The sequence below is a fragment of the Gossypium raimondii genome, chromosome 10 (assembly GCF_025698545.1).
Source record: "Gossypium raimondii isolate GPD5lz chromosome 10, ASM2569854v1, whole genome shotgun sequence".
Classification (NCBI taxonomy): domain Eukaryota; kingdom Viridiplantae; phylum Streptophyta; class Magnoliopsida; order Malvales; family Malvaceae; genus Gossypium; species Gossypium raimondii.
In genome coordinates this window covers 37,642,812-37,655,327 of record NC_068574.1, presented here as the reverse complement: position 1 = coordinate 37,655,327, position 12,516 = coordinate 37,642,812, and the positions used below count along the sequence as shown (strand labels likewise).

Below are 12,516 nucleotides of genomic sequence, written 5' to 3'. Positions count from 1 at the left end.
TACAAGATTTAGAACCAACTATAATCTTTTTTTTCAACCTTTAAATTGAAGATAAACACACTTCAATATAAAGTTTTTTTGTCATTGCTAATTAAATCCGTGATTTGACTCTAGTTTTGATAATAATGCTAACATTTAATGAGTTTAATATATGGATTTAAAATTTACAAAATTACAGCTACCCAAACCCGCTTTCCAGTTTTAATGACGTTGTCTTGTATTGACCTATTGTTTATATAAAAATCATCTTCATTTTAAACTATCAATCAAAACCGAAACCCAGATTTCTCTGGCCAAAGAAAAACAAACCCAAGATTTCATTTTCTCATTCTCCGGTTACTCCTTCTCTTTATATTTTCCAACTACACAAACAACAAGAAAATATGCATCAGGGTAAAAGCATAGCTAATTATATTATTTTCCACTCTCTTTAGTTTTTCCAGGTAAAATTGTTTGTAATTTTTGGGTTAAGAATGTGTCTACAGAGAACGGCCATGGAAAATCCATCAGAACTCCTGTTGTCGCCGCCTCCTTCATCGGCGTGGTCGTAGCCGCCGCCGCCGCAGCTTACAACCGGAGGAAGATTAAAGCTGTTAAGGAAGATCATCAAAGTATGATTGTTCCACTGTTAGTTAGGACCGAGTCCGGTCGTGTTGGAAACCTGGAAAGATTCTCCCACTACGTTGGTAATGTATATAATAAGACTATATTACAAGCTTTGCTTTCCCAATATTTATGGAGTTATATGATATTGGGTAGGGGTGATGTGTGCTTGTTTCTGTCGGAATTTTTTAGAAATTTTAAATTCTCTAGTTCTTTTCTATTTTTCATATTAATTTTTGTGTTCAGATTTTTAGATTTATTTTGATAAAATGAGTTTTGTTTTATGATTTTAAATATTATTTGATAAAATTTTAAGCTCTTATTTATAAATATTTAAAAATAATAATAATTTTCTAAAAGTTTTAAAATTATTTTTACTATTTTAAATATAAAATATTTACTTTTATATCATAAAAATTAAAATTAATTATATAACAAATAAAAAGTAGAATTTGGTTAAGTTTTGAATAACCGTTGTTTTTAAATTTGTATTCCATAAACCGTCCAAATATCTCTATTCGAATTGAGTTTTTTTCTCAGCCCTAATTGGGTTAATGCAGCTAGGCAACTAGGGTTTGAAGATGCGAACGAGTGCCCGAAGCTGTGCAAATTGGCTCATAATTATCTTAAAAACCCTAAAGAGTGTGAGATAAAGATGTTCGAATATTTTGGTAATGAAGCAGAAGCTGAGAATTTGTACGTAAAGCTGATGGAGGAGTTTGAAAGATGCATCCTTTGTTATTTTGCTTTTCACTGGAGTCGAGCTTCTGATATGATAACCCAGGTTTGAACTCTATATTCCATAAACTTTTGTTTTTCTTTTAAAAAGTAAAATTAACTCATATATTCCTAATAGTACATGTTATTTTATAAAAACAAAAAGTTAAATTGCACGGCTCCATAATGAAGTTGAAAAATCATCGTAGCAAACAGATGGTGACTGATCTACCAGTTGAAAACCCTAAGAGATACGCCTGCCTTTTTTTTAGGCCTAGAAAGGGAAGTATTATTCTCAAAAAACAACAAAAAAAGTATGATATTGGAATCTACACCAAGGGACCTTACTTTCTTTAGGCATATTATCCGGACACTCGTTTTGGAATTTACACCAAGGGATCTTATCTTCTTTAGGCATATTATCCGGACACTCGTTTTGGAATTTACACCAAGGGACCTTATCTTCTTTAGGCATATTATCTTCTTTAGGCATATTCTCTAGACCTTATATTCTTTTGGCTTAAGTTCAAGTTGAGTTGAATTTTATAATTCGAATAACTTGAATCATTCGAATAACAGATTAGTGTAAATACAAATTTGGTTCCTGTCAATTTTGAAAATGAGCAAATTGATCTCTCAATAACAATTACAAAATAATTTTTAAAATTTAAAATATTTATAAAAGTTTCAAATTTTATTGATTTTAAAAATTATAGAAATTTAAAAATATAAAGAATATATAAAAAGTTAAAATTTTAAAATTTTCTAAAATAATAATTATGGGGACCTAAATAAGTTAATTAACGATTCAAGTTCATCATACTAAAGTATCTTTTTTTTTCTTATTTTTCTTTGAAATTTTTTTTCAAATATATATGGTGTAACACCCCAAACTCGGCCTAAAAGTTTTAAGCCCATGTCATTGGCCGTGTGGCGTCGACAGTCCCGTTTTTCGACGACTAAAAACATAGAAAAAGAGGAGTTTCGGCACCCACCTAATACGGACTCGATGCAGGAGTAATAAGGATGGATTCACATCTCTAAACTACAAACAATTGTCCAACAAACAATTAACTCACAATCAAATCGCTAAAAACTAATATTCTAAAATCAAAGTTACGTCAAAGAACTTTCGACACCAGAACTTAAATCAAACTTACCAACTTGCAAATTGAACTAAAAGGAGAAGTCATATGCCGTACAGAATCAGCGTAATGTAACATAGCAAAAGAAATGAGCTTGAAATGGTGAAATTGAAACGGTGAAGAAAGAAGCCAAAAGTACTGTTAGAAATAATTAAAAAAAAAACAAATGAGAACCACGAACAGCAAAGGAAGTTTTTGTTTTAGGGAAATTTTAACTACAATAAACTACCTCAGAAGGCAGTTCAGCAAAAACATCTCCATAACTTTTACCAAGACTCAAACACAGGACCAAAGGGTAAATTGAAGTCTTACCACTAAACCAACAGGCTCATTCTTAATATCAATTGCACACAATTAACTTATAAACCACATATTCCAAGGTAAGGGTTTAAGCAAAATAATAAAATTTCCAGAAACCGGATTCAAACCCTGAACCTCACACATATACCACGAACAGTTAACCACTAAACCAAATCAATTTACTTGTCAAAAATTCCCAAAGTCTAAACTCAAATCGAGGGATGACCTCTTTCGGTTTCAAAATGCGATTTCTTCTAGGCCGATTTTTGGGATGTTACATATGGTTTCAAATTTATGTGCTTTAATATGGAATTTGTTATATAGTAACAAAATTTTAATTTGATATGTTTAATTTTTTTAATTTAACTCGAATAAATTCACTCGATTCGACTCGACTTAATTCAATAAAATTTCAAATTGAGTTAGGATGGTAGAATAGGATTCACCAACTCGATTAACTCAAAATTTTTTTACTTAATTTGATTTGACTGGATTCAATTGAATGCTCACCTCCTGTTAGAACCATGCCACTCAAAACTTAATCCAGTTGATAATTTTTATTAGTTAATTAACGATTTAATGAACTTGTATGAATAATGGCAGGTTTTGAAAGTTGAATCTGACAAGGAAACAAAGCTAAAGGACTTTGTAATGGCTGCTACAAGGTGAGATTTCAATTCCATTCCCTATGAATTAATATTTGATATATTTTATTGCATTGTTGCATTGTTAGTAAATTAAATAATAACACATTATTTAAAAAATTTCAAAATAAATCCATTTTGGATAATGTGCAATTATTTTATTGACATTTGAATATATAAAATACAAATCCGTATAATACTTTTATATTATTGTCTTTTAAATAATTTAGCTTATTCTAAAAAATATTTTAGCTCCATCATAACTCAAGATGGTTTTGTCTGGTAGGGTTGAAAAGAATAAAGATGATGAAATTTTAAATTAAAAAATCTTTTGGACAGCAAAGATTGATCTCGTGGTCCATTTATTCCTTAAAAATACATTAATTTAATTATAAGGATATATGAAATATTGACGTTATGATCAGCATAATATAAGAAAATAATTAAAATATAACATGGTATAAAATAATAACCAAATCAAACCAAACATTATATGCAAGATACGATTATAAATAGAATAATATAAGAAAAAAATTAAAATATACTTATCATATAAAAATAATATAAATGTCTTAATTTGTATGGAATGATGATTAAACACTTGTTCAGATGGGTTCGAACCGTGTTACTTTCATTCCCACCCCTATTATCGTATCAAAAAATAATATCAATATAATCATTTATGTCTTTGACTTGATTGATGTTACGAGTTAGAAAAACACTACAGTAACTTTTCTTTTAGATTATAAATAATGTTATTATGATGATATGTTTGTCTTTTCATATTTTTTAATATAATCTTTAAATAAAACTACTAAAATCATATATTTAAAGATCAAACACGTGTTTAATAAAATTTATATACAAATTCTGTCACTATATATTTACATAAAAAAGTTTTCTTTTGCCTACATGACATATCTAATATCTAATTATTTTGTTCAATATAACATAATCTTTTTTTTAATTTCCTTAATCTATGAATAAGGACGAAAAATAATTTTAAATTATCCATAACAGGCTAGGTGAATATGAAAATGTAAATAAAAATTATACCATAAATTTATTTATTTTTAAGATTTTAAAAGAAATTTGAAATCAAAGTTTTTGAAATTTATCCTTCAGAATACTTCTATTTATAATTTTTTGTATCAATAATATTTTAAAAGAAAATTTAGATTTTTTAGGAGAGAAATATGATTACTAAGGAAGAATATTAATGTTGTAAAAGGAAAAATTAAATATATGTACTAAAATATGCAATAGGTGTATTATTAGTTTTGTAAGAATATTTTAATGTTAATAATATATATATATATATATATAAAGTTAAATAAACTGATATCTAATGGTAAGTTTGTATATATAGTTGTACTAGACTTGGTTATAGATTAGGCCATTTGTTCAAGTTCAATATCTATCCAGAAAATATGAGGGTTTTGATAAAAATATGATGCCCAAAAAATGGGCTTGGATAAAACTTAAAGCTTATTTTCTAAATAGGCCGAGTCTTGGACAATATTTTTTTTGCTTGAGTTTAGCCTGGCCCAACCCGAATATATTATATTATAAAAATAGTTATATTAATTATATATGTTAAATAATAAATATATATTTATATCAAATCACTAACCTGAGAACAATTAAACACATTATCCAAAACCTAAAAAAATTCAAACCAAAATATAAAATTTTAAAATTTATATTTAATAAAATAAAATATTTATTAGATTTCTGTAGTGTTTTTCAATATAAATACTTTTTAATGTGTTAAAAAAATTTTTATTTTAGCGTTCTAATGCATTTATTGTATCATATTTTTAAAAACAATTATTTTTAAATAAAATCTATTAAAATAAAATATGGGCAGGGTAGGTTGGGTTCGAGTTTAGCTTTCTTAAACTAGGTCGAGAGTTTAGGCAAATTTTGAACCGAACCCGGATTTACCTTTCTTAAATTGGTCTAAATACTATGAACGAATTCGATCTAAATTCGATCTGAATCCGACTTGGCTCATGATTATTTCTAAATTGTAAAAACAAAACTAGTAGAGTAAAATTTGAATTTGAACTACTCATTAATTTTATCCAAATAAATTCATTAAAAAGTAAAAACAAAAATAGATATAAAAACAAAACTACTTGAGTAAAACCTGATTCTTCTTGAACTTATCACTTCTTTGAGGTGTGGCGTTCAACCTATACCGATTGGTTCCTATCTTTTATATATAGTGGGTCACAGTTAAGCTATTAACTCTATATTCAACTTAAGAGCTACTATAAGAATTGGATCAATATTACCATATAATATTGGTTCTTTCTTTAGCCTTAAGCCAAACCTATCTTTGCCATCTCTATCCACTAAAAATCCTTTTGTTTCAAGCTAACTTTGTTTGTTTACAACCCTTCCAAGAACTAAGTCCATACTTCTTAATTTTACGACCGGGAATACAAGCGGCTTAATTCACCCAACTAGTAGAAATCGCATCACTTGGTAAATAATAACTCATTTAATAAACGAGGAATTAACTTTTCCGTCATTGTCATTAAAACTTATATATATAGTATATTTTTCGTGTTTTACTTAAAATTATTTTATATTTATATAAATTCTGATAAATTAATATATAAATTGAAATTTGGTGTAATTATATGTGCAAAAGAAGTATGTGGTCAGTCATCAGTGTCCTTTGTTGTACTCTTCCGTATCTTATTTCTATTATAGAGAAGGAATTTTTTAAAAGAAAAAAAGAAATTATTTGCAGTCTTTCAATGCCCAAAATCAGAACCCAATAGTCAGAGTTGCGGAGTTGTTTGGAAAGTGAAAATTTAGATAAAAATATAAATTCAAAAAATAGATTTAAATAAAAATAAAATAATGTCTATTTTTTAAATAGGTTGGGTTTAAGGTAAATTTTTTTACTAGGTTGGCTTGATCAGAATTTGTAAAAAAAATTACTATTTTTTACCATTTTCACTATTTTTTTATTGTTTTGCTATCATTTCGCTATTACATTTTTACTATTTTATTGTTATTGTTTGAATATTGTATAACTTTTGTTTTATTATTAATTTTGCTACTATTTTATCGGTATTTGCTTGCTAAGTTACACTTATTTTAGTGTTATTTAAGTATATTTTTAATATTTTTAATATATTTGATGTATTATATTTTAAAATTTATTTTTATATAAAAAATTTAATACAAACGAATTGGGTCGAGCTTGGATAAAATTTTAGTCTCATTTTTTGAGTTAGGCTGAGTTCGAACCTAAAAAACGAACCTAAATTTTTATTTGACCTAGCCCGAACCCGATCCGATCCATGAAAAACTCTAACCGGATTTCACCAATGCAAGAGAAACACGTGATTAATAAAGATATATTGAGTAATTGACATTATTAGACCTGAATAAAAATAATAAAAATATAATATATCCAGCCTACCCTACTATTTTTTTCTTTTGGAAAAGTAAAGTTTATTAATCATTTTGACTTGAGGAAGAGAACTAAAAATCATAAAAGTAAATTAAATGTTATATTAAAAATTATATAACTAATTAATCATGTAATATTTTAATAATATTAAATGTTAAATATTTAAAAGACACAGTAGAAGAGATAATGGTCTACTAAAAAGCGATTTGCTTAGAAATAAGTAAAAGTTAAGTGCGTATTTGAATACCGATTAAAGTCTATGGCTTATTTCAGTGCAATAAAATTATAAAAGCCATTATGAAAAGCTAAAATAATAAAAGCTTATTTAAATAAAATTAAAAGTGTAGTATATTAGTTTATTTTAATACATTTAAATAAATTTTAATTTTTAATTTATGCACAAATAAGTATATTAACTACAAGTACAAATGTAGTATAATCACCTATCAAATTCACACGATAACAGGTGCGGATTTAGGAGTGTTGGAAGGGCTCCACCTTTCTAAATTTTGATAAATTTCAATTTAGCCTTTTAAATTTATAATTTGTTTATGATAAATTTATTTACATTTTCGTTTAATTTGATAAACTAATATAATGTATAACTAAATATTAATTTAATAATATAATTAATGCTTAAATAATTATAGTATTTAATATAAATTACGTATTTATTTTAAAATATTATTTTGATGATTAAGATTATCTAGAATTTAAAACTGATATTATTTAAAGTAGGTCCAATTTTGACAATAAAATTATCTCAAATTTTAAAACATATTATTTAAAATGGGCCTGGTGTGTATACTTTTAATATGCCTATTTTATATAAATATCCCGCCCCAATATTTCTGATTTCCCTACATAACAAACCTGCAAACATAAATATGGATAGTTTTAAGACCTAAGAATCTCAACGTTTGTGAATAAAAATAAAACCTAATTGGCAAATCATATTAAATTTTAATTTATACTTATCATATCATTAGTAAAAATAAGTAAATAAATTTCCCAAATCATGCATTAGAAACATTTAAATAAAAATATCATTATTTTGACGAATCTGGTCTGAGAATTCTCTTGTACTGGCAGTAACTATAAAAGTGTATTCATAGTTTGGACTGCTCAGTCCAAAACTTAGATAATGGTAGAATTCAACATAAGTTTTCAAGATTTAATGAGTCAGGTGAATCGAGCTTGTGGGTTGGGCTGAACATTTATTTTGTTGAAATTAAATATGGATTATATTTGATTTTGAGTTTGTTAACATCTCTTATTCAGATAATAATTAAATAAAAGTATTATGAAAGTTTCGTAAGAGGAGTCAATTTGTATTTTGCTCTCTTTATTCAAAAATGAGTAAATTAGCTATTATATGTTAAAACAAAGAGCAAACTAATAATTTATGTTAAAATTTTCATCCATTTCACTATTAAAACTAGAATGGCTTGTTGGACAAAACACGTTAACGATCAAATATAAATATAAATAATTATATAAACAAATAAAACAACTTAATATAAGCAAATATTTATATAACCAAATGTTTATTTTATGTAAAAACACCAGATTTAAATAAAACAAATTAAATAAATATTTGTATTAATTTAAAACATCAGATTTGAACATAATTAAATAAACAAGGTTTTGGAAAACAAAAAAAAAACATCGAATAAAGGGAATCGAGTTTTACTAGATGTCGAGGTCTATTTTCACAGTTTCCTTAATACAGATTCGGCCACTCCTATGGTACTTAGAGAAACGTTGGTCAATTGTCTCTCAGGATACCACAACAAGATAATCGAAGCAATAGCACCACTGCAGTGATCAACAAACATATATTACCTTCCTCTACCACAGAAACGTATGAAATATGGAGAGAAAAAGAAAAGAATTTTCGGGAGCAAAATAATGTGTGTATCAAAAAATTTTGTAGAATTCTTTAGCCTTTTATAGACATTCAATATAGTGGAATTTTAGAAATTTCCATGAATAAATAAACAAAACTGCATTAAATATGAGCTTTTAAATCAATTTGAATAAAATAAAATCAAGATATATGTCCTTTTAAAACATATTCTATAAACATTTGCTGAGAAAAGTAATTTTCGTGTTGGACTTAAAATATTCGTAAGCCGTTATTGAGCCTAACATTAAATCACCCAAGTGTGCCTATCCATGTATGAAGCAAAATTTCAAGCTTAATCATTCAATAATATTTTAAGAGGGTTCTCATATATATACATATCTCACGCTTGGTATTTAACCAATGTGGGATCTTAGCTTTTCTTTTCCTCAACAAATATTCATAAGTAGTTTACTTTGAGTATCAATTTCTCATTCATCACTCGACCATTTTGAGCATATGATATACCTTTGTAAAAGTCTCATGGAGTATAATATAAAACTATAATTTTATGATTCAACTCTACAACTTTACCAATCGAGAATATGCTTCAAAGTTTTCAAAAATTATATTTTTCCAACATGGTTGATGGTATAACTAAACATTTATATGTAGCATGCTATATGTACCTCATTCTAATGTATAGGAATAAACTTTTAACAGTAGAAATTGATGAAATTTTTAATAAAAGATCAAATTACTTTTGATCTAATGCATAAGAATTACTTTATCTTTTTCTGAGTAAAAAGAACCAAATATAATATGGCTTAAGAGCTGTACTTTTACCATAACAATTATAGTTAATTTAATAAAAATAACGGTTAAATTGGTAGAAAGAAGAGATTTGAGAGGGTGACTAAGGATTTAAAAGTGACACGCGTGTTTTCGACACTGGTGGAGGAGATGAAAGCCATTGGACGTGTGGAAGACGATTCAACATACACCGATGTAATGGTCCCAATGGCCCACAGTCAGCGCAGCCCCGTCTTCCTGCTTATGGGCGGTGGTATGGGTGCTGGCAAAAGCACCGTTCTCAAAGATATACTCAAAGAGTAAGACCACCTCCACCTACCTACCCTCCTTTAATTCTTCAAAATGATGATACTTGCTGACTATAATTTGCAGATCATTTTGGGGAGGAGCGGCCGCAAATGCGGTGGTGGTAGAGGCGGATGCTTTCAAAGAAACTGATGTTATTTATAGAGCTCTCGCCTCTAGGGGTCACCACCATGATATGCTTCAAACAGCTGAACTAGTAAACATTTCTTCCATTAAAACTTTGGATAAGTTACACCATTATTAGTTTTTGTTTTAGTCAATTAAAAAAAAATATAATTTGGTTAGTAACTATTGGAAGTTTTATTCAAATCATTGAACCCTTGAAAAGCTTTTATTTAAGTTAAGTGTTGTTAAGTTTTTTTTTTTAAAGGATGATTCAACGATCGATATAGTGAATCAGTATCCTTCGACAAGTAGAAAAATATACCTTATCTCCAAGTTGATTTGACGATTAGTGTTGGAGATTGAAGAGAAAAATTGTTTGAATTTTGATAAATAGATTTGTGACGTTTAAAACTATTTTATGGAAGAAAAAAAATAAACAATAGAAAAGAAATGGAAATAGAGCTTTTTGATTAATGCAGGCAATACGAATAGAGAAAGTCATATATCATTGATTTTAACAACCCAATGATTTAAATAAAAACTTTTGAATAGTTAAGTAACCAAAAGGAAAATTTACCGATAATTTACTAATGTAATTTAGTTTAAAACTTTTAATTAAACAAATGATTATTTATTTAATAACTTACTTGTATATAAATATAATCAGGTTCATCAATCCTCGACTGATGCTGCATCATCATTGCTAGTGACAGCATTGAATGAAGGTCGTGATGTGGTAATGGATGGAACATTATCATGGGAGCCATTCGTGGAGCAGACGATTGCCATGGCTCGAAATGTTCACAAACACCAATACCGGATGGGGGTTGGCTACAAAGTGGATGAAGATGGCACCATTATTGAGAACTATTGGGAACAGGTCCAAGAACAACAAAATGCTGACCAGACATATAGGAAACCATACAGAATAGAACTCGTTGGGGTGGTTTGTGACGCTTATCTAGCTGTTGTTAGGGGAATAAGGTAAAGGGCAGACCAACATTTTTACAATCAATTATTGGTTTACATATATGTATATATATTTATATATGGGCTTGGGAATTTTGTAGGAGAGCTATAATGGTGAAAAGAGCAGTGAGGGTAAAATCGCAGTTAAAATCGCATAAAATGTTTGCAAGTGCTTTTCCAAGATATTGCCAACTTGTCGATAATGCCAGGCTCTATTGCACCAACGCTCTGGGAGGTCCCCCAAAGGTAAAATGGCTTGCGATTAGTTTATTATTGAGGTTTCGAAATGTTGTGATTCTTTTTTTGAAATTTCTTTTGAAAAGTTTAATAATATTTATCATTATTATTAAAAAATATTTTTGAGAAGATAAAATATCAATTTTAAACATAATTTTGTAAAGTAAAAATTTAATGAGGAGATAAAATAAATAAATTCATTGAAAAGCAGTTTTCAAAAGCTAAAATTTTGGCTTAAGTTAAAACATCAGTTTATATAATTAAGGTTTAGTTTAACCAAAATTTTATTTTTAAAATCAAGGTTGAGAAGTCCTTTTCAACTTTAATGAGAAACAAAGTCTTACTCTTTAGCGAGAATTAGTGTTAAAGTGGTGTAAATGATTCTAGTGAAGGTATTAGTACAATTAATGCTCTTTTAAAATCAGTTGAACTTGAAATATAAACTATTTTTAAAATTAGTTGAACTTGAAATATGAACGACATGATTAAGATTTAATTTTATTTTAACTATTCATTACTTTTTTAAAATATTATTTTAATTTCATATTGAATATATTTTCTTTTCACTAAAATTTTAAACATAAAGATCTTAATTAGATTATAGTATTATGTATTCTTATAAATTTATTTTTATGTAATATAAATACTATATAGAAATATAAAAATAAAATAGAATAATATATTACAATATTAAAAAATGGGCTTCGCTGGATGCGTGGAATTGCATGCTTAGGCGGATAGGTAGACCATTGTACATGCATAATCTGTGTTTTCTTTTGTCTTAAGGTGTATTTTTATATGTAAAACAAATGCAGTTGATAGCGTGGAAAGATGGAGAAAACAAGTTATTGATAGACCCAGATGAGATTAAATGTTTGACAAATGTGAGCAAATTGAACCCAGCAGCAGAGTCTATATATGAGCTTTACGAGGAACCAACTTCACTGGACGAGCCTGCTTCGATTTGGAAAGACATAGTTTTAAACCCTTCAGGACCAGGCATACTTTTGGAGCTCAAAGCTTCCATTCAAAGAATCGAAAATTCAGGCAACAATGAAACACAATAACAATTATAACGTAGCCCTTATGGGTAACTCAATTGATTGAGTATTTATTAGAACTTACAACTATCAGAGTTCCCATAAAAACATTCTCTTTGATCAATATTGTGAATTTCATTTCTTTTTCTTAGGAAAAATAAATTTATCATTAGCGATGGAATCAAGATAAAATATTATAGGGTCACCCCAACATACTAAAAAACACCCTAATAAATAACACACCTTTACTATAATTAATAATTAGTTATTATGTATTATACTCTATTGATTGGTTAGTAATTAACATCTTTCTACTGTAATGATTAAGAATTAATTATCACCTCTCCACTCACTT

The 12,516-nt window shown here is 27.6% G+C and overlaps 1 protein-coding gene across 1 annotated transcript; it reads left to right on the top strand.

The window, feature by feature from the left end:
- The first annotated feature begins 270 nt into the window (after positions 1-270).
- On the top strand, positions 271-12,285 carry LOC105778647 (calmodulin calcium-dependent NAD kinase). The gene is made up of 9 exons (XM_012602385.2): positions 271-393; positions 486-686; positions 1,164-1,387; positions 3,369-3,430; positions 9,585-9,803; positions 9,877-10,006; positions 10,583-10,899; positions 10,986-11,130; positions 11,937-12,285. The coding sequence occupies exons 1-9, from the start codon at positions 384-386 to the stop codon at positions 12,186-12,188; spliced, it is 1,560 nt and encodes a 519-aa protein (XP_012457839.2). The 5' UTR covers positions 271-383; the 3' UTR covers positions 12,189-12,285.
- The last annotated feature ends 231 nt before the right edge of the window (positions 12,286-12,516 follow it).

Coding starts and splice junctions, on each gene's coding strand:
- LOC105778647 (XM_012602385.2), top strand. Junction 1,388..3,368: donor CTTCTGATATGATAACCCAG/GTTTGAACTCTA, acceptor GAATAATGGCAG/GTTTTGAAAGTTGAATCTGA. Junction 11,131..11,936: donor CTCTGGGAGGTCCCCCAAAG/GTAAAATGGCTT, acceptor AAACAAATGCAG/TTGATAGCGTGGAAAGATGG.